A 26,301-nucleotide genomic window follows, 5' to 3' on the forward strand; every position below is an offset into this window, starting at 1 on the left:
GGGAAAGTCCAAGCAGGTAGCTTGGGAAAAGTCCAAGCAGGAGCTTGGCACGAGGGAAAGTCCTAACTGGGATGCTAGGCGGTGTGGAAAGTCCTCGTGAGTGAAGCCAGGCAGTGGGAAAGTCCTAACTGGGACGTTAGGCGGTTGGGAAGTCGTGGGGAGTGAAGCCAGGCAGTGGGAAAGTCCTAACTGGGATGTTAGGCAGTGTGGAAATCCTGGTGAGTGAAGCCAGGTGAAAGTCCGGGTGAGTGAAGCCAGGCAAGGGAAAATCCTGATGGATCAGGGATGATCGGACATCTGGTGTTGAGGAAAGTCCAAGTAGGTCAAAGGGATTGACCGGACACTTGGCGGAGAATTCTAGCAGGTCAAGGGAGTGACCAGATGCTAGGAATGAAGTACCAACAAGTCAAGATTGACCGGATGTTGGTTTGGACTTGGTTTGGGCGAAAACCATGAACTAGATCGATCTGGTGATCGATCCAGTGATACCTCGAATATTCTGATCGGTCTGGTGACCGATCAGTAACACATCAGTAGCCTACTGTGATAACGATCGATGCGGTGACCGATCGAGTCGATCGAAGCGAGCGAGGCGGGCGCAGAGGGGTTGATCGGTCGGGGACCGATCGATAAAGCCCGATCGGTCCCGCCGATCGGGAAGTTCCTGATCGATGCGTGGACCGATCGGAGGATCGGTCCATGGACCGATCAGGACGAACAAGCGAGCTTCTTCCGATCGGTCCGCACCGATCAGATCTTCTGATCGGTCCACGCATCGATCAGGTTCTAGCCAGACGCAACGGCTAGTTTCTTCGCTGTTTCTTCTTCGCAGGTATAAGGAGACGAGGGCATCTTCTGTGAGTACTCTCTCTTTTCTTTTTCCTTCTTAGAACTTCTGTTCTGTTGCTGAAGTTTGAGCTTCGACTGAGCTTTGTTGAGCTCACTTCCGAAGCCCCGCGTGAGCTTCTTTCGGCTGAGCTGCTTGTTGGCATTCGTCTGTGAAGTTGTTGCTTCCAGGACTTCAGTCGACGACAAGAAGGCAAGCTTGTATTGTTACATTCATTGTATTTACTTCTGGTATTCCTTGTATTCTATCTTGCTGTTGCGAGTTATTGTGGCGAGGTTTCTCCACCCACAAGGAGTATCTATTAGCCGATTTTCCGGGGGCTCATCCACCGACGGATTGACTGGACTCGTCCACCTTACGGACACGCCGAGGAGTAGGAGCCCTAATCTCCGAACCTCGTTACATCCTTGTGTTAAGGTTTGGTTTTCTTCTCTTTCGTTTCTTTGTGTTTTCCGCTGTGCTAACTCGATTTGTAGAAAGAAAGCGAATTTGGGGGCGGCTATTCACACCCCCCCTCTCTAGCCGAGTACGAACGATCCCAACACTTAGGAGATTGTGCACACATTCTTGGGATTAAAGTTATAAGGGATCGTAAGAAAAGAATGTTGTGTCTGTCCCAAGCTTCATATATAGATGCAATCCTTGCTCGTTTTAGCATGCAGGATTCCAAGAAAGGTTTCTTACCTTTTAGACATGGAGTAGCTCTGTCTAAAGAGATGTCTCCAAAGACGTCGAAAGAGATAGAAGACATGAAAGCAGTTCCTTATGCTTCGGCTGTAGGAAGCCTAATGTATGCAATGCTATGTACGAGACCTGATATCTGTTTTACCATGGGCATGGTCAGCAGATATCAGAGTGACCCTGGACAAGGACATTGGACTACGGTAAAGCATATATTAAAGTACCTGAGAAGGACTAGAGATTATATGCTAGTTTACCAAGCAGACGATCTGCTCCCTGTGGGTTACACGGATTCAGATTTCCAATCAGATAGGGATAACAGTAAGTCTACATCAGGTTATGTGTTTACTTTAGGAGGTGGAGCCATTTCATGGAGGAGTGTTAAGCAGAAATGCGTTTCGGACTCAACCATGGAAGCTGAGTATGTAGCAGCCTCTGAGGCAGCTAAAGAAGCAGTATGGCTCAGGAACTTTCTAATGGACTTAGATGTGATTCCTGGTTTGCCCAAAATCATCACAATTTATTGTGATAATAGCGGTGCAGTTGCAAACTCAAAGGAACCACGAGCTCATAAGGCAAGCAAACATATAGAGCGCAAGTACCACCTGATACGAGATATCGTGAAGCGAGGAGAAGTTGTCATCGCCAAGATTGCATCAGCGGATAACCTGGCAGATCCTTTCACTAAGGCCCTTCCGGCGAAAGCTTTCGATCGGCATGTGGAGGGAATGGGAATCAGATGTATGGTAGAAGATATGGCAGCTTAGTCATTAGTATAAGTGGGAGATTGTTGGAGTGTATACTGAAAGCCTAAGCTTTTGTAAACATTTGTTTTGAATAAAGAATCACATTTGGTCAAATTATCTACATTTGTTTGTAGTTGTTCAATTAATTTATATTGAAGATAACATAGCATGTGGTGTCACATGCAGAAGATAATGTTATCAGTACCTTATAAATTATAAACAGTAGCTCACGACCAAAATGGAAAGGAACAAATCATTAGAAGGTCGTAGTGTAATTAGGTATCAGTTTATCTTGACTGTATAATTACACTAGTACACTCAGAGTGTATTGAGTAGGACCATTTGAGGTCGTTTCTTTTATACTGACTTTATAAAGAAACAAAGACCTCAGTTATTATGGAAGTGTGTGCTCTTAATCCTAATATAATAACAAGCACATATATTTGATATTTATTTCTTTAATTTATCAATGGGTGAGATTTAGTTCGATGAATCAATAAGCCCGATAAGTTGGGAAATGGTATCACTTATAGTGTGTGTTGTTGATTATAGAAGGAAACTGTGTCCTAGAGATACTAGGTTGATAATGTCCTCAAGAGGAGCTCATAAGGATTGTCATGTTAAACCCTGCAGGTGGACTTAGTCCGACATGACGATAAGGTTGAGTGGTACTACTCTTGGACTAAGATATTAATTAAATGAGTTGTCAGTAACTCACTTAATTAGTGGACATTCGATATCTTAAACACGGAGACTAACACACTCATAATAAGAAGGAGCCCAAAAATGTAATTTGGGATTGGTGCGGTAGTTCAATGATAGTTCTCTAGTGGAATGAATTATCATTGATAAAAATAAGTTGTGTGTTCGGGGCGAACACGGGATGCTTAATTTTATCGGGAGACCAAAATCAATTCCTCCTCTCGGTCCCTATCGTAGCCTCTTATTTATAGAGTTCTATACCCACCTATACCCACCTTCTATACCCACCCAATAGGGGCCGGCCAAGCTAGCTTGGGAACAAGCTAGGGCCGGCCTAGGTATAAGATTGGGTGGCCGACCCTAGCTTGAACCCAAGCTAGTAGGGCCGGCCAAAATAAATTAAAAAGAATTTTAATTTTAATTTTTATTATGTGGAAGAAATAATTTATTAAAGATAATTTAAATTAAATTATCACTCTTGTAAAATTTACAAAAGATTAAAGAAAGAGATTATATCTCTTTCCTTATTTGTAGATTGGTGAGATATTTTATTTTCTCTTTAAAAATTATTCACATGTTGTAAAATTAAAATTATGGAAATTTCTTTTTATTAACCATGAAGAGATTTTTTGAAGAGAAATTTTATTTTTAAAATTTCCGGAAACAAATAAGGAAAGTTTTAATTGTTGATTGAAACTTGTCCAATTTGCTTCCCATTGATGTGGCCGGCCACTTGATTTTAATTGGGGAAATTTTATTTTATTTTTCTCAATTAAATCATGTCAAGGAAATTGAGGAAATTTTATTGTAATTAAATTTCCTAATTTGCCTAGGCCAAGGAATATAAAAGAAGGGGTGAGGGTGCCTTCATGAGACACAATATCTATTATTTCTCTCCCTCTTTTGTTTCTTGGTGTGGCCGGCCATCCTCTCCCTCTCTTCCTCTTGTGGAGGCCGAATCTCCCTCTTCCATTGGAGCTCTTGTGGTGGCCGGATACTACTCGAAAAAGAAGAAGAAGAAGGAGAGAAAGCTAGCATCTCTTGGAGCTTGGTTAGTGTTTTGATTTTCTTCCTTGGTGAAGCTTCCTCTTTGTTGGCCGAACCTAGCTAGGAGGAGAAGAAGGTGGTTGGTGGTTTCTCATCTCGGAAGATCGTTGCCCACACAACGTCCGAGGTTAGAAGAGGAATACGGTAGAAGATCAAGAGGTTTTTCTACAAGGTATAACTAGTAATTTTTCTTTCCGCATCATGCTAGTTATTTATGGAAATAATACCAAATACAAGAGGCTTACGTTCTAAAATTTCGAATATGTTTTTCGATGTTGTGTTCTTTTGTTTTTTCTTTTCCTTGTGATTTGATTGTTCTCTTTGGTTAACCTAAAGTTATTTTAGGAAATTAAATATTAGCTTTCTATAAAAGGTTTTGTCTAGTCGGTGGTGGTTGCTCCCATATCCAAGAAGGCCATGTGCCTCGCCACGTCAGTACTGGGAACCAATTATGGAAATTAATATTTAATGGAATTAATAACTTAAGGAGACTTGGGTCGAACGTGTAAAGTTCCGCAGGAGATCCAAGTCAAAACCTAAAAGAACAAATAGATTAAGTTTTGGATCAAACGTGTTAAGTTCCGCAGGCGATCCAAAATTTAATTTAAAAGAACACATGGTAGCTAGGAAAAGGTTCAGACCTTTGTACAAAATTTTTGTACAGTGGAACCTATAGGTTTTCCGAGTAGCAACCAACACAGTCGTGTGAAACCATATGACCATGGCATGGACGACCTTTGGAAAAATGGGGCGGCCTTGCCATTTGGCACAGACACGCCTTACTTCGCCTCTAGAAATTTGGCACGGTCGTGCCATTTGGCATAGCTAGAGCCTACTTTACTTCGAGATGGCCACACGACCGTGTGTTTTCACACGGCCTGAGTTTGATTTCTTTCAGAGTTGCTCCTGTGTGCATTTTTTCTCCATTTCGCTCCAAATTATGTCTTATCAATAAGAAAATACACAAAGAGCAGATCTCCGACAAAGAAGTAGAAATATGATATTATAATGAAATAGAGTGTAATAAATAGAGATTATACTCATGAAATATAAGTAGATGTGCATCAAAATATATATAAAATGTATATAATTTACGCACATCATTAACATATAATAATAAAATAATCATGCACTAAGATCAAAGAGACTATAGAGGTCAAAGCAAAAACTACCCACCTCGATTGTAGATCGTCCCAATCGTCTTCAAATCAGAGGGTCCACCTTTATTGAATAATATATTAACCGATCAATAAATTTTTGATTTGTTAACTTAACCAATCTACAATAAATCCAAATCCCCAATCCAATTACTTAATTTTATTCCACCTTCGTTTAATTATAACAAATTAATTAATCAATATTAATCAAACTTAATTGAACCATTGATTGATTATCGATTATTCTTCCTCAGTCATAGCTCACGACAACCCAATGGCCAACGATGGCACCAGGTTAGGAATAGTATTTAGCGACCGGTAGTGATTGCAATAGTGGTGGCAGGGCAACGATGATAGTGATTCACTAAATTCTAGTGGTGGCAACGAGCACAGAAGCGTACAGACTACATGGCAAGGGCAATGATTGGCAATGACATTAGGGAAGGAGAAGGAAGAGCCCGCATCAATGAAGAGTGGTGGCAACTGCAAGCGACGACGACACTACAGAGACGTCACAAGCGCACGAGATAAGAAGGAAGCGATGGAGGAAGGAGAGAGGCTTAGTGTCGACCTTTCACGGGGACGACGACGACCACTCACGGTATGACGTCAACAGTCACATGAATATAGGGGATGTCGCACGGATGAGAGGAACAAGAGGGGAGAAAAATGACACCGTGTTGCTGTTTGGACCCAACGATGGTCGACTATGGCCAACATCAATGTTGGGCTGGAGAGGCGTCGAACGACGACGAATCGAGGAAGGAGGGAGTTCATGAGAGGGAGAGGGGGTGGCACGACAAGATTGCGAGAGAGGGGAGAGAGTGTCACAGATTAGGGTTAAGATGATAAAAAGAATAAATTTTTAGAAATTAAATATTTTCTCGTTTAAATAAGATTGCTAAAACAGGTTTTTGTTTTATCTCATTTATCCCCAAAAAATATAAAAGGGCTCATATATAATCTAGAAAAATTCTAAAAAATTCCAAATAACTCTATAAATTTATTTTTCCTTATTAATTATTAATTATTTTACCAATATTTTCATCTATAACATCCATTAAATATAATTTTTAATCATTTTAGTCTTTCCCTCCTATATATATATATATATATATATATATATATATATATATATATATATATATATATATATATATATATATATATTACATTTTTCTCTACTAATAAAAATTTGGTTTCTAAATTTCTCACTTCAATTGTAATAATACTAAGATGTATTTCGCAATACGAGTAACACCAAGTCGATACTTTCATATTAAAATCTGGAAGTTGTCATATCCTTTAGTTAAACTACGGGATAACAACTAATCAGTACTCCGTTATACTAGTCCATTTTTGTATCTTGAAACATCTAGAACGGTTTGGGATCCCTCATACACTACATGATCTACTTCAAAAATAGATAATCAATGTTATGTGGATTATAAGTCCATCATGCTTCCATTACTCTGATATTCCAATCTGTTGTTGTTGTGAATCCACTAGACGTAGTTGATCTTTCCCACTGCTGTCAAAGTTCATCCCACATGTTGTAAGTAATTCTTCTAGTGTCTAAATGGAACGCTCTGTCTGTTTGTGTCTGTCTAAAGTTTTACACAAAATGAGTACATATGACTTATTGAAAACTCCACCAAGTAATTCAAAGAGTCAGACTAACGAATCAGTAGAAAAATGAACTTGATAGATCAATTCCACATCAAACTCCTCAATTATATTCCTCTATTCTATGTTTTCGTCATTTGATTTGGTCAATATGATGCCGTCGGAGAAAAATATGTTCAATATAGAACCAATATACTATCATAGTTGTTCTAGTTCAAATACTAGTTTTATTAAACATCATGTGAAGCAGTCCAAGCTTATAAACCTATGTGTTCAAAGATAGATATTAGCTAGAATACTAAACTGAGATTTTTCTCTCTTACCATTTAAATGCAATAAGTAGTAACGAATAATTTAAAACCAAAATAAGCTAAATAATCAAAATTTTCCCGTGAATTCTAGGACCTAAATTCCCTACTTCAGAAGGACTGCTATCTTTTGTCTCCTTTCCTTTCTGTGTACCATCTTCTATCTTACAGCAGGTAGATGGTATATCACAAGATTAATAGAAGAAAGCAAAAGCTACATATTACTGGCTGCAAAATGAAGGCAACCAATAGCAGTCCTCCTTCTCAATAATAATAGGTGTTAACATGAGGAATGTTGGGTGTTACAGGAGACAAAGGGGGTCGTCTCTTTCGTTCATGCAAACGTCTCGTTGCTGCAAACGCCAAGGAGACGAAGGAGCATCCTTTCCCCTTCGTCTTCCTCAACCTTCCTATAAAAGGAGTGTCCAAGCAATGCATAAGAGACGCAGCAGAAGGTGATGCGAAGGTGATCAAAGAGGGGCAAGTGAAACTGTGAGGTGATTTGGTTGAGCAAAGGAGAACGCCCAGAGGCTGGGATTTGGCTCGTAAACCTTGAAACACTTTCTGATTACTCGTGATCGTGTTTCTGACAACAACGACATCCGACGATTCTTCTGCGATTTCTTCGGGAGATCACTGTAAGTGGTTACCGCTTTGTTTTATCTTTGTTTCATGCTCTCAAAGAACCAACAATGGTATCGAAGCATAGTTTTGAAAGCATGAAAATCCCTGCGGCATGAGATCACTCTCGCGTTTTTTTTTCTATCGCGAAGAAGATGAATAGTGAGCACTGTTCATCAATTGAATCGATTAACCAATCGATTCAATTGAATTGAATCGATTGAAGTTTCATTTCAATCGATTCAAAAAACGTGAACAGTGCACTGAATCGATTCAGGAATTGAATGAAGAAAAAAATGAACAGTGCTTCGTTTTGACGAAGCACAGTGAATAAATAAAAAACACGTACACTGAATTGATTTATGAATCGATTGAAGAAAAAAATGACTTAATCGATTCATGAATTGATTGAAGAGAAAAAAAAGATGAACAATATTGTTTTGACGAAGCACAGTGCATGAAAATTTTTTCTCTTCACGTATATAAATCACTTGCAAGTTTAAAGTTTAATTAACATGCATGAAAAGTAGCCTAAAATTTAATTAAATATTTATTTATTAATTAATAATACATATCTATGTATTTAATTAATTAATAAAAAAATTAATTAATTTATGGTTCAATTTACTGAAAATAGAACCATACCAACTTGTCCGATCAAACTCAGGTCTGATTTAAATTATTAGTTGATTTAAGCAGAACATTTTGATTCAATGATACCTAGATCTGGTTCAAATTATTTGTTGGTTTAACCAGTTTGATTTATTATTGAATTAATTGGGGTGATCTTGATTACAGAAGTTGGGCTGATCAAGTATGGCCAGATTAGTTCTGTTGTATCAGATTTGATAAAAAAAATTAGATTTGTTCTAATAGGTCAGACTTAATCCAATGAGCAATTAGACGAATCAAACGGACCTAAGTTTGATTAATAAGTCTGAGATTGACTCAAATGAGCTTAAACAATAATAGAACATAGGTCAGAAATCCCTATCTAATTAAATTAGTTCTAATAAGGACAATAGACTAAGCTTAAGATGTGGACTCCTGATTGACCGGTCTAATAGGATCAGTCAACTTAAACTCCTGAAAATCAAGAAGATATATTTTTCTTGATTTATAATGATGGTTTTATGCCTGTATAAATTGAATTAAACTGGTTTTGTACTAGTTTGTCAATTTTGTACTGACTTATTTAAATTCAATTTTTCAGATAGCACGGACTATTACCACATTGACTCATCGTGAAGTGCGGCGAAACCAGCTCCGAGAGGAGATTCAGGAATAGAGTATAAGTCTGCTTATGGAGTCGACGGACATGTTAAACGACTTGATAGACTATTTTGGAAACTTGAGCAAGAAGAGTTTCCAGTCTTGGACAGTTATAGGATCTAGGCATTGATGCATTCATTAATAGCAGACTATGTATGTGGACGTCATGAAGGGCGCGTCGTATATTCAGAACTGTGTGAGGAACTGCTTCACCATATGGGTGAAGAAGAGCCTGAAGAGTCTAAAGAGGACCAAGAAATATTCAAGGAAGATCTAGAAATGGATCCAATGGAGAATCCTTGTAACGCCCGAAAAATTCTCAAAACTATTTTAGAAATATTCTATGATTTTTCTGGAATTTTAGGATATTTTTATGAAATTTTTAGGGTAGCGGAAGTGGCAAAAATAAATGTAATCGTAAAATGGCCTAGGCGGGAATTTAACCCGAGACCTATTGGGTTCTACGACTTATGGTGAACCTTAGTAACCAGGTGAACCCAGCAGGGTCATGCTGAAAGGAAAGGGAAACAATTAAATTTATATTAGAGTTGGAAGGAATTACCCACTTAATATAAATAGGGAATTAATAAGTGAAGAGTTATTTTAACGTAACTTTTCCTCTCCCTCAAACCCTCACCGCCGCCCACTTCCCCTCCTCCTTCTCTCGGCGCCAACCACATGCACACCTAGGGATTTCATCCCTAAGGCCATAGGAGGACTTTCCAGCGACATCTTGGATACGAGGACGCTCCCCTCCGCGAGAGGAACGCATAGACGCGAGAAGATCGTCGAAAGGATCGTCTCCTCCGGAAATCTAGCGATTAGAATCGTAAGAAAATCCGAACAGGAGGTAAGAAACCCCTCACCTGCAGTATAAGTAGCTTTCGTGTGAATTCCATGTCTTAGTTTAGTAATATGTAGATTATCGACACAAAGGATGCTAATTAGCGCATACCAAGTGTTCGATTAAATGTTTAGCACAGAAAAATGCAACTTAGGCATTTTAGTAACTTAGATAAATGCAATAGAAGCATTTTATAGCTTATTTAGTCTTGCTCCAGCTTTTACAGGACTAGATGTCCAATGGGTGGGCTCCCACAGTCGCCTCTAGGTTTAGATAACCTAGTTCTAGGTTTAGACAACCTAGTAAAAGCAAGACAAGAATTTATTAGCTTGTGTTCAGTATTTTACTTTTCAGTGGCACTGTACTGGATTAGATATCCATTGGGCTGGGCTCCCATAGTCAGTCCCTAGGTTCAGATAATCTAGTAACCCTACTAAATTCGGGACTTGCAAACCCGTGTCTAGTTAGGGATGCGCGCATAGCATGTACAGTTGCCGGGCCCATTAGCAGCATGATTATATATTTTCATCTATTACATGTATAGTTTTTAAACTCTCACAAATCAGTTGTGTATACAGTTTAAATTCAGTACTAGCTTAGTTTAGTTTAGCTCAGTTCATGCTTCAGCTCAGCTCACTCTTATGATTATGTATGATAGCCCTATGTTCAGTTCATGTTACACATGCTTTAGATGATAGTATGCCATGACTAGCTCTTGATTTCTATGTATTGTATGATAGCATGCCATGTTTTAGTTCAATCAGTACATGTTTTAAATAGCATGTTTTCAAAGCATGATTTGCATCGATTGCATGTTTTATTGAGGTAGATGGTTTCTTACTAAGCGAAAGCTTACAGATACTTTCTTTTCCTTATACTGCAGATAAAGGTAAAGGAAAGATGGACTAGCGGAGGCTGGAGGGCAATGCGATGGAGATGTGTGTGGATGGAACTTGGAATAGAGATCCTAGGGAATTTCAGCAAGCTTGGTATAAGCATTAGAACCTTTTAGCGTTTTGGTTATTTTGCACCTTAGTAAGTTAAATGTTATGAACTAGTTAATCATGCATTCTATCATGTTAGAACACTATTTTATAATGTTAGAATGTTTTGTATTTGATTTAGAATGGTTATAAGTAACTTTGGCACGAACAAGTGCTGAATTTAGACCTTTGGCACGAAATCAGAAACTCGAATCGATCAGCTGATCGATTCGAGAGTTTCCAATCGATCGAAGGATCGACTGGGCAATTGGACTCGCAAACAGTAGGCCTCTGGATCGATCAGCCGATCGATCCAGCAAGTTCTGTCGCGAACAGAAGGCTCTGGGATCGATCACTGGATCGATTGGCCAGTCTGGATCGATCAGCCGATCGATCCAGAATATTGCCCCGAGCACAGTAGCGTGCTGGATCGATCCAACCCACGTCCCGGATACAGTAGCCCTCTGAATCGATCGCCGGATCGATTCAACCATTCCAATCGATCGATGGATCGATTGGGAGGCCTGATATTAGCTAGAAACCCTTAGTTAAGTTCCTTGACCATTGGGGGATGTAATAGATGTCATGAATAGCTTAGATTACACCCCTTAGCACATTTAGAATAAAGAAATGACAATAGTTTAGCAAAATTTTGATTAGTACAGCTTCCGTATCTAGATTTAATGATGGTCAGGGTATAGTTATTACAGCATAATGTGGCGGTCCGACCTTACAGCTTAGTAAGTAGATGGCGGGTCGTTACAGAGTGGTATCAGAGCAGTTTCCATACTTCCTACACACACATCAGCATTGAACCTGCAACTTCCAAGTAAGAAACGTCTCTCACTTTATTATGTTCTTTCTTTCATGTTTATAGATATTGTAGCATGTTGATTGATGATAGTACCTAACATGATAGTGATAGTAGTTATATAAACATGATTGCCTTAGTTATGTATATCCTCTATGTCTTTAGAAATGGCACGAGGACGCCCAGCTAGAAGGGCCCCAGCTACTGAGCCCCAGCATGAGACAAGCAGTTCAGTGCCTTCCCCAGACCTTACAGCATTAGTGGCTCAGTTACAGCAGCAGCTAGCTCAACAGCAACAGGAGATAGCCACCTTAAAGTCTAATCAGCAGAATACTCCCACAGTCACCCCGGAACCAAACCTAGCAACGCCAGTAGTCTTAGAGGTTCCCCCAGTCCAGCCTACAGTACCAGTAGCCCCAGCAGCAGAGGCAAAGAGAGAAGCCTATCTGATCCAGTGGCAGAGAGTCAGGCACCAGTGAACCATGGGATGCTCAAGCCTGGTTCAAAACACTGGAGAGTACGATGGAGCTGCTGGACTGGCCAGAACATGAGAAGGTGAAGTGCGCCTCCTTCTGTCTGACAGGAGATGCACGCATGTGGTGGGAGAGGATTAGAGCGAAGCGCCCAGTAAACCAGATGACATGGGCTGACTTCGAGAAAGAATTCTTCGAGGAGTTCTTTCACATGCGGGTCACAAACTGCCACTATGACGAGTTCACTGAGTTTCGTCAGGGCAACCTATCAGTCGAGGAAGCTGTGAAGAAATTCAATCGACTGGCTCATCTATGCCCCGAACTAGTCAGCACAGAAAAAGAAAGAGTTCGGTTGATGCTCAAGATGCTGAAGCCGGAAATAGCAATGAACGTGGCTGGCAGCATTCTTAGGCCGCAAACCACTGAAGAACTAGTTAGCAGCGCCCTGACCACTGAGCATTACCAGAATAGCATCAAGCAGCAGAAGCAAGTTCTCTCAGAATCTAAAGGTCAAGGAAGCTCAGGCACTCAGAAACACCAGGGTCACATCTCCCACGGCTCTACCTGGAAAGGGAACTCCAGCAACAAGCGCAAACTAGGGAGTTACCCAAAAGGAGGACCAGCTAGCAAACAACCCAGTTATCCAAAATGTGCTACTTGTGGGAAATTCCATCCTGGAATTTGTCGTAAGGGCACATGAGGATGCTTTGAATGCGGACAAGAAGGGCATATGGCCAAGCAGTGTCCGAACAAGGCCAGCTTTCCTCCACCACAGCAGATCCAGTATGAAGCCAAGCCAGCACAGTTGCATCAGATGTAGGCCGCTTTAGATGGTCCACACATCAGCCAGGGCAGACTAGAAGCCCCTCCAGCCACGACAAATGCACGAATCTACTCGCTAACTAGAGAGGATGTAGCAAATACCTCGACAGTTGTTATAGGTCAGATTAGCATTTTACAGCAAAGTACAACTGTCTTATTCGATACTGGGGCAACCCATTCTTATGTATCTAGGGCATTTGCAAAGAAGTTAGCAATACCTCCAGAGGTACTTAGTAGTCAGTTTCTGACGACACTGCCTTCAGGAGAAATTATGGCATTCACGCACTGGCTCAGAGCAGTGCCAGTCATTATAGCAGACATAGAACTCTTTTGTGATCTGATAGTGCTAAATATGACTGACTACGATATCATATTTGGAATGGACTTCTTGATCAGATACGGTGCCTCCATCGAGTGCCGTAAGCAGAAAGTCGTATTCCAACCTGAAGCAGAAGCACAGTTCGAGTTCATTGGAGAACCCAAGAGAAAGGCCAAGAAGTTTCTCTCAGCTATGAAGGCACAGAAATTAATGGATTCAGGATGTACGAGATTTTTAGCGCATGTAGTCAATGTCAGTCAGGACAAGGACCAACAGCTAGCAGAGGTTCGAGTCGTATGTGACTACCCAGCAGTCTTCCCTGAAGAGTTACCAGGCTTAGCACCAGACAGGGAGATTGAATTCGAGATAGAACTCATTCCCGGTACAAATCCTATTTCCAAGGCGCCGTATCGCATGGCTCCAGCAGAACTAAAGGAACTTCATGAGCAACTACAGGAGCTGCTTGACAAAGGCTTCATACGTCCTAGTCACTCACCATGGGGAGCGCCTGTATTGTTCGTGAAGAAGAAGGACGGGAGCATGCGCCTGTGTATAGATTACCGAGCGCTGAACCAAGTCACTATCAAGAACAGGTATCCTCTTCCCAGAATAGATGACCTGTTTGATCAACTAAAGGGAGCAGCAGTGTTCTCTAAAATAGACCTCAGATCAGGTTATCATTAGGTGAAAGTTAAAGAAGGGGATATACCCAAGACAGCATTCAGGACCAGATACGGACATTACGAGTTCGTAGTCATGCCCTTTGGCGTGACAAATGCTCCAGCTACTTTCATAGACCTCATGAACAGGGTATTCAGGGAATACTTAGATAAGTTCGTTATCGTATTCATCGATGACATCCTTATCTACTCCAGAACTCAGGAAGAACACGCAGAGCACCTGAGAACAGTGTTGCAGACCCTTCAGCAGAACCAGTTGTACGCCAAGTTCACAAAATGTGAATTTTGGCTAGATCAGGTATCCTTCCTGGGTCACATCATTTCAAAGGATGGTATCACTACAAGAAAAAAAGCTAATAGACAACGCTTTTAAAGCGTTGTCTTTGTGCCTGAAAAAGCGTTGTTAAAGGCACTGTTGTTAAAAGTATGCTCAACGACAACGCTTTTAAAGCATTGTCGTTTGTAGCGAAGACAACGCTTTAAAAGCTTTGTGTATTTTTTGCAAAATCATCATCTTTGCAACGCTTTAAAAGCGTTGTTGTTTTTGGCAAAGACAACACTTGTGCAACGCTTTAAAAGCGTTGTCTTTTTAAAATAAAAATTAAAAAAAAATCTATTTATACAATTATTTTTTTTATATTTACAAAACTATTAATTTTCTTTTATCATGTCTAGATTTGAATTTGATATATAAAATAACATTAATTAGCTCAACTAATGATTTCAAACTCGTACCAAAATAATAGAATTCAATTACAAAGTATTAGTATTTACAGGAGAATTCAACTATACACAAAGACTAAATAGTTCTGTTTCAAACTAGATAGTGACATTCAAATTTAAAACAAAAAAAAAACACAAAATAGCTAGTCGGCCTCGAAGACAACGATCTGCATGCTTACTTCTACTAGATATACTGATCAAAAAGGATTGTTGGCTTGAGACTTGGACAAAACACCTACCACTGTGTATCTGCCACAGAAAACAATACCATCAGTATTATGCAAAAGAAATTTTCACTCTTAAAGTTGAAAACAAATGTCACAGTTCACACCATACAGCAATGAGAAAATTTGGATTGAGAAAGACAGAAGAAAGAAATGGATCTTTGGCAGGTAAATTAGTGCGCAAGAAAAAAGGCAACCAAAGCCACACATGATTCTATACATAGAACCTAGAATGATATCTTGGATTGGTTTTATATTTTACTAGCTACATTTCTTTAACCGACATATTAACACTATAAATCACATAGATATATTCTTCTCGCATTACTGAAATTCTTTCTCATTGTCAAATGTTTGACAAGATAATCAGTAGTCCTCGTCTATTGAAAAAGCAACAGTAAGATATATCTACAGATTATATTATTTAAAAATAATGAACATCCCCTTCAATCAGTAACACAACACTACAACTAGTAACACAACACTACATAAGCTAGCAGAAACAAGGAAAATTACTAGCAATAAGAGTGCGATATTTGCTGGTAGATCCACCATAGTCCCCTGTCACAAACTTTGTAGGATTGCACTTTTGATTGGAATTGGACACTGAAACAGTAGAATTCATCCATGTTTACACTTGGAAAATAAAAAAGAAAGATATAATCATGATGTTAATCCTAATTCTTCTTTGTATCACGGACTCACGATCAAAATTTGATCTTAGTTCTTAGTTATTACAACAAATTTGCTGCAAATGGTTAAATAAAGCATGAACAACTTGATGGATCGAAAGCGCTAGAGGGGGGGGGGTGAATAGCGCTCGTGGCTATTTTTAACGATTTAAAACACAGAATAGAAACGCAGCGGAAAGTAAAATAAAACACACAGAGACGCAGGTGTTTTACTTCGTTCGGAGCCTATGGCGACTCCTACTCGAAGGCCCACGGTCCTTGACCGCTTTCGGTGGGCAACAACTATACATCGAAAAAGATTACAATTTGAATTACAATCAGTGTAATAAAAGAACTAATACCGACAACACAAAATTGAAGAGTCTGAGCTTTGGGTTGTCGACGTCGAGTAGTAGCACTTCAAGATCGTCTCGTTGGCAGCACTTCACAGAAGACAGCTTAGCAATTGATTGTTTTTGGCTGCACCCTCGACCCTCTTTTTATATGACCTTCCGGGCGCCTGGACCCCTTCCGGACGCCTGGAGTGTGACGTGGCCAACCAACCAGGATGCTCCACGTGGCGAAGTCGCGGCAGGGATAACATTTGGTCCCGGGCGCCCGGACCCCTTTTTCCAGCAGGTTCTTCACCTGCAAAACAAGGTTAGTCCAAGCAATAATACCCTGCAAGACAGTGTTAGATTCTGATAAAACATAGTAACGAATAACTGACAATCTTCGGACTGTCCGAGTCTGACTTCGGATTTCCAACCGGAAACCCTAGGTCGACCCGACGCCTACTGTTCCCTCTACGGGGAACGCGTCCTCACCTACTCCTCTCAGGCGAGATTACCTGATGCCAGTCCGGTCCTCCAGACCGACTGGACTTTCCGCCTAGGGTTGCCACCCCCTAGGACCTTGGGTTACCGCCCCCTAGGGTTTTTCTCCACCTAGGGTTACCACCCCCTAGGACCTAAGGTTACCGCCCCTTAGGGTTTTCCTCCACCTAGGGTTACCGCCCCCTAGGACCTAAGGTTACCGCCCCTTAGGGTTTTCCTCCACCTAGGGTTTCCGCCCCCTAGGACCTAAGGTAACCACCCCTTAGGGTTTTTCACCTGCCTAACCGCAGCTAGGACTTTCCTGAAACACTTATTCAAACATATTAGATCACACACTAACTTAACTTTGAATCCTTTGCCATTATCAAAACTAAGGTTCGATCGTCGGATGCTTCCCGCACCAACAATCTCCCCCTTTTTGATAATGGCAACCGAAATTTAATGTTAAGTACAAGAAATATGCTGTTATGTATAAGCACAAGACACAGGATAAGCGTGATAGCAAGATAAACATAGCTCCCCCTTAATACAAGCTCCCTTTAAACTATTTTCTTTGAATTTCTCTACTCTTTCTTTGAATTTGAATTTCTATTTGAATTTCTATTTTTATTTCTTTCTTTGAATTTCTCTACTCTCCCCCTTTGCCATATATAAAAAATGAGCTAGTTTTTTAAAAAAACTTAATTTTTCAAGACAAAATTTAGCAGAACCATTTTAACTTAGGCAAGGAGCAAGGAAAAAAAAAATTTAATTTCAGAAAATTTTCAAACAAAATTTTTCAACTTCAAAAATTTTCAAACAAGATTCTCAAAAATTTTCAAGAAAAATTTTCAACTTCAGAAATTTTCTAACAAAATTTTCAACTTCAGAAATTTTCAAACAAGATTTTCAACTTCAAAAATATTCAGGTGTTTAAAGAAAATTTCCAAGGAAAAAATTTTTAACTTAAAAATTTCAAAGTTTTAAATAATGCTGCTTTAACTTAAAAGTTTTTAAAAGTTTTAAAGAAAATAATACTTTAAAAAATTTTAAAGTTTTAAAGTAGAGAACACTTGAAAGTTTTAAATTTGGAGAAAGTTTTTGAGAAAGCTGCTTAAGGCATGTTTTTGAAATGTATTTCAAGAATACTTAAGGCAAAGGAGAAGCGATGACCTTATTTTTAAATAGCTTGCCGTTTGTTTTAGTAAGGTATCAGAACCCTAAAGTCCAAGCATGAGTCAAGATTTGTTTTGATCAGGTATCAGATCTTTTAAGTACAGACATGCTTAAACTTATTATTTCCTTCACCAACTGTCTAACCATTTAGCTACTTGCTGATTGCCTAGAGGGCAACAGTGTTCACTTGGTTAGTCGAGTCAAGTCAATAGATCCAGTTAGATTTGACTAAGGCTGGAAGACTTGATTCGATTACTTTTAATCACGTATTTAATGCCCAGACTCATATTGATGCACAGAAATAAGCATTCTCGAGTCCAGGTTGTACCCTATGCATCTCACACCGTTCTATGTTTTACAAGCATAAGCAAGGTATACCTAGGTGTTTGTGAGATGCTCTGGTTGAATCCTGGGGGAACATGATTTCTAGGGGGAAATCCTAGGCTAAATCCAACTTTTGAAAGTCTAGTAAATTAGGGATTTTGAAAAATCAAGTTTTGCCTAGAAGTTATAAAAACAAAACATTAAAAGGACTGAATTGAAAGTATCTATTCTACCCAACACATTCCTATTTGTCTTCTAAGTGTACTGAACTCAAGTTCAGGTAAGGGTTTGGTAAAGATGCCAGCTAAGTTTGATTTTGACTCAACATAGTTGAGTACAATGTCACCCTTAGCTACATGATCCCTTACAAAGTGGTGTTTTACTTCTATATGTTTAGTCCTTGAGTGATGAATTGGGTTTTTTGTTAGATTTATTGTACTTATGTTATCGATTAAAATTTTTGTTTTTTGCTATTCAAGTTGATAGTCTTTAAGGGTATGCATCATCCATAGTAATTGAGATGTGCATTCATCTAGTGCTATATATTCAGCTTCAGTGGTAGATAAGGCAACACAGTGTTGCTTTCTACTTGACCAACTTACTAGACAGTGCCCTAAAAATTGACAACTGCCGCTTGTGCTTTTTCTATCTAGCTTGCACCCGGCATAGTCAGAGTCAGAGTAGCCGGTTAGATCAAGGGTGCAAGATCTAGGGTACCAAAGTCCTACGTTTAGGGTTCCCTTAACATACCTAAGGATTCTTTTTACTAGGGTTAAGTGAGACTCTTTTGCACAAGATTGGTATCTTGCGCACATACCTACTGCAAAGATGATGTCTGGTCGACTTGCAGTTAGGTACAATAGACTTCCTATCGCACTTCGATAGTATTTCAAGTCCACTGGTTTACCTTCTAAGTCTGAGTCAATTTTAACATTAGTAGCCATTGGTGTATTAATGATTTTTTAGTTTTCCATTCCAAATCTACTAATTAATTCTTTAGCATATTTGGTTTGATAAATATAAATTCCATCTTTGGTTTGCTTAATTTGTAACCCTAAAAATAAATTAAGTTCACCCACTAGACTCATTTCGAATTCATTTTCCATTAGTTTGGTAAACTCTTTTAAAAATTTTGAGTTGGTTGATCCAAAAATGATATCGTCGACGTAAATTTGTGCTATAAAGATGTCGTTTTCAAAGGTTTTTACAAAAAGGGTTGGGTCTATTTGACCTTGGTTGAACTCTTTTGATATTAGATAGTTGGACAGTCGTTCATACCAAGCCCTAGGTGCTTGTTTTAGTCCGTACAGGGCCTTTTTTAATTTGAAGACATAATTTGGATGTTCTATGTCCTCAAATCCTGGAGGTTGACCTATGTATACTTCTTCTTTAATAAATCCATTTAAGAACGCGGATTTTACATCCATTTGAAATAGCTTGAATCCTTTGTGTGTTGCATAGGCCAGCAGCATCCTAATGGATTCAAGTCTTGCTACAGGAGCATAGGTCTCATCATAGTCTAGCCCTTCTACTTGACTGAACCCTTTGGCTACTAACCTGGCTTTATTTCTTACTATTTCACCTTGATCATTTAATTTGTTTCTAAAAACCCATTTAGTCTCAATTATGGTTTTGTTAATGGGTTTAGGCATTAATTCCCATACCTGATTTCTTTCAAATTGGGTCAATTCTTCTTGCATTGCTATAGTCCAATCTGGGTCTAGTAGGGCTTCTTCTATGGTTTTGGGTTCAATTTTTGAGATTAAAGCTATTTGACTCTAGTTTCTATAGGATGACCTAGTTCTTATGCCTACAGTTGGATCACCCAAGATTTGGTCAGATGGGTGATTTGTGCTTGTTCTGGTTGGTCATATGTCATTTGAATTGTTCTTCAGATTCAATAGGTTCAGGTTGAGTTTCGTCATCTTCTCTGTTTATTGGATTAACACTTTGTATATTCTCAGTTTCAACTATAGTGTCTTCATCAAATTTTATATTTGTTGTTTCTTCTACTTTTAGGGTATTCTTGTTATATACTCTATATGCTCTACTAGTGGTTGAGTACCCTAAAAATATTCCTGGGGTTGTTTTTGATGTAAATTTTCCTAAGTAATCTTTAGTGTTTAAAATAAAGACTTTACACCCAAATACTTTTAAATAGTTTAAGTTAGGAATTTTATTATAATAAATTTCATGGGGGGTTTTATTTTGAAATTTATTAATTAAGATCCTATTTTGAATGTAGCAAGCTGTACTAACTGCTTCAGCCCAGAATTGATTAGACAGATTATATTCGTTTAACAGGGTTCTGGCAGCTTCTTGTAAGGTTCTGTTTTTACGTTCTACTAAACCATTTTGTTGGGGGGTTCTAGGGCAGGAGTATTCATGTTTGTACCCATTTATTTCACAAAATTCAGTGAAGTTGCGATTCTCAAATTCTCCTCCATGATCACTCCTTATCCTTTTAATTTTAGTATCTTTTTCATTTTCGGTTAATTTGCAAAAATTACTAAATATTTCAAAGGTTTCATCTTTTGTTTTTAGAAATTTTACCCAGGTGAACCTGGAGTAGTCATCAATTATAACTAAGCAATATTGGTTCTTGCTTAGTGACTTGGCTCCATGTGAATCAAATAGATCTAGGTGAAGGAGCTCAAGTAGATGGGTAGTTCTAACTATATTGGTTGACTTGTGGGTGGACTTGGTTTGTTTTCCTTGTTGACATGCATTACAGATTGAGTTTTCAATAACTTTTAATTTGGGCAACCCTCTAACTAGTACATTTTGACTCATTTTTGAAATGAGTCTTGTGTACATGTGACCGAGTCTTCTGTGCCATAACTCAGTTTCCTCTTGTTGTGTTAGAAAACACTTTATTGAGGATGATGGTAGATAGACAGTGTAGACATTATCTTTTCTAGTGCCCTTAAGTATGATTTTTGGATTATCGACATGTTTGACTATACATTCAGACTTGGTAAAATTGACTGAATAACCAGTATCGAATAATACCTTAATAAATTGAAATTAAAATTTTCAACTAAGAGTATTTTTCGAATAATAAAATCAGAATTAAGTTCAATATTACCTTTTCCGATTACTTTCAGTTTTCCATCGTTGCCGAATGTAACTGATCCTAGGTTCTTTAGTTTTAACTTAGTGAACTTCAACCGATCTCCAGTCATATGTCTGGAACATCCACTGTCCAACATCCATTGATCCAATTCCTACACATAAAGTAGTTGATGGATCAAAAGACAGTTTGATTGAGGTAAGTTCCTAATTTTGTATCTTACCTAATCTGAGTTGATTCTATGGGGGTTTGTTTGGTGATTTGATGTTTAAAAAAATGTTTAGCTTAACTTAAGTAAGATTTAAAATTGAGTTTGCTTAATCATCTCACCCGATGTATGTTTTTCAATCAGGGGATCCTATTATTTTGTGAGATGAATTAGTTCAATTTTTAGGGTTTGTTTAACTTTACGTTAGATTCGGGTTTAGCTTTGGGTTCAACAAGTAAGCATTCTTTGGATAAACTTCTGGGCTATGGTGAGTCACAAGGAGCTCGTTAAAGTAACCATGCCTTTGAGGTTTCCCAAATAGTCCTACCCATTGAGCTTAATACTAAACCTTGGTCTAACTAGTTAGGATCCATTTAAGGGTAGCTTCGGTTAGTTCCACTTGGCCAAATGCACCAGGTCGAAGCCATATCTTCCTAGACATGCGATGCCCAAGTTTTCCCAACGTACTATCATCCAAAAACTTCACCATTACTGTGTTTCAAGTTAAATCTAACCCTTTTTAATCTATCCTTATTTACCCTGTCGGGTAATCTACTCTTGTTTACCCATTTCGGGTAGATTAAGTTCGGTTACCCATTCGGGTAAATAGATTTTGGAGTTGCCAGCTATTCTGGACCCTCCTTCTATTTTGATTTTTGGATTTTTGAATTAATTTCAAATTTATGAATTTTGAATGATTAATTTCGAATTTTGAATTTTCAAATTTTGAATTTTAATAATTAATTTCGAATATGAATTTTAAATTTTAATAATTAATTTCGAATTTGAATTTTAAATTTTAATAATTAATTTCGAATTTGAATTTTAAATTTTAATAATTAATTTCTAATTTGAATGAATAATTAATTTCGAATTTGAATTTTGAATTTCAATAATTAATTTCAAATTTTGAATTTTAATAATTAATTTCGAATTTTGAATTTTAAATTTTAATAATTAATTTCGAATTTGAATGAATAATTTGAATGATTAATTTCTAATTTGAATTTTGAAATTTTAATAATTAATTTCGAATTTTTAAATTTGAGTTTTAGATTAAGTTCGAATTTTTAACTTTGAGCTTTTAGATTAATTTCGAATTTTTATTGTTTTAGCTCCCCCTGGATCATAGCCTCGATAAGGTTTATTGAGGTAATGTATTTGATCCTTAGGAACCCAATAATATCCAAGTCCAACTTGATTGATCAGGTTGGACTTGGCAACCCATGCTTGGACCATTTTTCTATTTGGTTTTATTAAGGATAGGTAAGATTTATACTTCTTTTTATATCCTAGTCCAGTTCGATTGTAGATTGCCCTTTGAGTTCCAAGAATTAAGTCAAGATTCTTGGATCCCAAGGAAAATCGCTCTAGAGTTATTTTCAAATCCTTGACTTGACTTTTCAGATTGGAATTCTCTTCCTCAAGTTTTTGAACTTGAGTTTAGGTTCCAGTCTGAACTTGATCAGTTAAGGATTCGTTATTAGGCGTTTCTTTAAGGAGTGTTACCTCCTTTAGAAGCGCTTTAATTCGAATCTTAGACTTAGCTACTTTATGCATTAAATAATTAATTAAACTATATAACCGACTTTTACTTACAGAGGGGTTCGGCCCTTCGGAAATGGATGCGGATCCGTGGCTTCTCTCGGACTCGGCTTCCGATTCGTCCTCACTTCCGGATCCGTTGGTGAAGTCCCGGGCTGTCAAGGCAAGAAAGTTCGTCTGTTCTTGTTCTTCGTCGTCGGATTCCTCGGAAGAAGACTCGTCCCATGTTGCCTTCAATGCCTTCTTTCTTTTGGGTTTCTTTGGATCCTTCTGGTTCGGGCAATTCGCCTTGATGTGACCCTTCTGATTGCACCCGTAGCATGTCACTTCGAATTTGACCTTCGAGCTTGGTTGGGCTTCTTTAGACTGAATGACCTTTCTGAGATCCTTTTTGTTGAAGCCCTTCTTTTTGCAGAGCTTCTTTACTAAGCTGACTATTTCGATTGTGAGTTCATCGTCGTCTTCTGAGTCTGGTTCTTCTTCTGACTCAGGTTCGGTTCTTCGCTTGACCTTTGACTCACGCTATCTCCCTATTCCTGCAACCAAAGCCAACCCTTTCTCGGTCGGGCGTGCATTAGTCTGTTCGTGAAGTTCGAATTCTGCAAACAGTTCATCTAATTTAATGGTAGACAAGTCCTTGGAGACCTTGTAGGCATCTACCATGGATGCCCACAAGGTGTTCCTTGGAAAGGCGTTTAGAGAATACCTTATGATGTCCCTGTTGTCTACCTTTTGTCCAATCGCATGAAGACCATTGAGCAGATCTTGAATCCGGGCATGGAGTTGGGCGGCTGTTTCACCTTCCTACAATTTGATGTTAAATAATTTATTAAAAATTAAGTCTCTTTTACATACTTTGGTGTCGGATGTCCCTTCGTGAAGTTCAATTAGCTTCTCCCACAATTCTTTGGCGCTGTTGAAGGGGCCAACGCGGTTGAGTTCTTCTTTTGATAGGCCACACTTGAGGGTGCAGGTTGCCTTGGCATTAGCTTCCACTTTCTTGATCGAAGATGCATCCCAGTCCTCGTACGGTAGTGGTTTGCCGGCGCTGTCAGATGGTCGCTCGAATCCGGTTTTGACAATCATCCAGACTTCAAAGTGAGTCTGGAGATATGCCTCCATCCGACTTTTCCAGTACCCGAAGTCGTCTCCGGTGAATAGCGGAGGGCGAGCAGTACTATAGCCTTCTTGAATGCCATTTCAGTTTTACCTAAAGCGAAAAAACAACAAAAAAAATGTCCTAGGACTTGGTCCTGGCTTAGTAGTGCGGAAGAAAAAAATGAATCACGAACTCGGGTGGTGTTGCACCAATTCCGAGAAAAATCGATTCGAGGGAAAACTAATTAGAATATAGCTATGAGGCTAAATTCTAATCGACTCCGAAAAAAATACCACGACAAAAATATTTTGAATGGTGGTTGCACCGATTCAAAATGACCCCGCTCTGATACTAATTGATGGATCGAAAGCGCTAGAGGGGGGGGGGGTGAATAGCGCTCGTGGCTATTTTTAACGATTTAAAACACAGAATAGAAACGCAGCGGAAAGTAAAATAAAACACACAGAGACGCAGGTGTTTTACTTCGTTCAGAGCATATGGCGACTCCTACTCGAAGGCCCACGGTCCTTGACCGCTTTCGGTGGGCAACAACTATATATCAGAAAAGATTACAATTTGAATTACAATCAGTGTAATAAAAGAACTAATACCGACAACACAAGATTGAAGAGTCTGAGCTTTGGGTTGTCGACGTCGAGTAGTAGCACTTCAAGATCGTCTCGTTGGCAGCACTTCACAGAAGACAGCTTAGCAATTGATTGTTTTTGGCTGCACCCTCGACCCTCTTTTTATATGACCTTCCGGGCGCCTGGACCCCTTCCGGGCGCCTGGAGTGTGACGTGGCCAACCAACCAGGATGCTCCACGTGGCGAAGTCGCGACAGGGATAACATTTGGTCTCGGGCGCCCGGACCTGTTCCGGGCGCTCGAACCTCCGGGCGCCCGGATCCATCCCGGGCGCCCGGACCCCTTTTTCCAGCAGGTTCTTCACCTGCAAAACAAGGTTAGTCCGAGCAATAATACCCTGCAAGACAGTGTTAGATTCTGATAAAACATAGTAATGAATAACTGACAGTCTTCGGACTGTCCGAGTCTGACTTCGGATTTCCAACCGGAAACCCTAGGTCGACCCGACGCCTACTGTTCCCTCTACGGGGAACGCGTCCTCACCTACTCCTCTCAGGAGAGATTACCTGATGCCAGTCTGGTCCTCCAGACCGACTGGACTTTCCGCCTAGGGTTACCACCCCCTAGGACCTAGGGTTACCGCCCCCTAGGGTTACCACCCCCTAGGACCTAAGGTTACCGCCCCTTAGGGTTTTCCTCCACCTAGGGTTTCCGCCCCCTAGGACCTAAGGTTACCACCCCTTAGGGTTTTTCACCTGCCTAACCGCAGCTAGGACTTTCCTGAAACACTTATTCAAACATGTTAGATCACACACTAACTTAACTTTGAATCCTTTGCCATTATCAAAACTAAGGTTCAATCGTCGGATGCTTCCCGCACCAACACAACTATCAATTGAAATTTCTGAATCAAAATGGAGACATTAGTTCCCACTACCTCAAGTATGTAGTTTTCTGCCTGGAAAGGTTATTGAAGCAAATAAACACCTCTGCTTAGTGCATAGCAAATGCTTATTGAAGGCATTTTGGCAATCACAGAAGTTGAGATGGGAGAAGATTGATTAACAATGCAAAGTCCGATCAGCAAAAGCTATTAGTAGAATTGTAAAATACTGACATGCATACACACACACAAACATGTTTTGGTGCAAGTATAATCCATGATTTTTTTTTTTGTTCCTTTTTGTTTATACTTGAAGACTTTCCTCGACTCCTGAACAGATGATGACTAAAAGTGAGCCAAATAGAAATTAAAATGCAAATTTAAAGCAATCAGATGCGAGAACAGAAGAAGGATCATGCGAGAACAGAAGAAGGTTCATATTGTAGAGAAAATGGAGAGAAGAGAAGAAAGAACCACCTCATTTTTAAGCCCAAGAAGGTTCATATTGTAGAGAAAATGGCTCCAACCTCACCTTCTGTTTTTGAGCTCACACCCACCGTTTGGTTTCTAGGGTTCCGTGAAAGCCCCAAATTTCCATTCTCTACCAAGAATGCTGGTAACGATCTAGAGCCAAAATCTTCAGTCGAAGAGCTTGACAATAGGGTTCTCGAGCTTGGATTTAGAGGAAGCCAGCTACCGATCATGCCGCTGTCATTTTCCATCTCAACCATTATCTATTCAGCTTTCATCCTGATTCAACTGAAATTGGGGCGATGAGGAGGTACTGCACGGCCACCTGTTGGAGGTCGAACTGGGGCTTCTTGGGCTTGAGGATGAGGACGATGACGAGAGCGATGGCGACGGCGAGGAGGGCGAGGAAGGTGAGGAGTAGGAAGAGGCAACAGCAACAACCCTTGAAGGAGGCGGCGGAGGAAGAGGAGGAAGGGGTGGCGATGGGCGTACCGAGGTAGTGGCGCTGCCTCCGAGTGTCGGGCGGAGGGTGTGGGCGCTGGTGGTGGCCGCCGTTGGGAAGG

General features: G+C 39.5%; 1 protein-coding gene across 1 annotated transcript in view; it reads left to right on the plus strand.

Moving 5' to 3' along the window:
* Positions 1-26,044, plus strand: part of LOC122019267 — a 47,464-nt gene extending 21,420 nt beyond the window's left edge. The window contains exon 3 of the mRNA XM_042576756.1: positions 25,839-26,044. Within this exon, the coding sequence (XP_042432690.1) occupies positions 25,839-26,044 (206 nt within the window). The remainder of the gene's footprint in view (positions 1-25,838) is intronic.
* The last annotated feature ends 257 nt before the right edge of the window (positions 26,045-26,301 follow it).

This window comes from Zingiber officinale, chromosome 9A (assembly GCF_018446385.1).
Source record: "Zingiber officinale cultivar Zhangliang chromosome 9A, Zo_v1.1, whole genome shotgun sequence".
Classification (NCBI taxonomy): domain Eukaryota; kingdom Viridiplantae; phylum Streptophyta; class Magnoliopsida; order Zingiberales; family Zingiberaceae; genus Zingiber; species Zingiber officinale.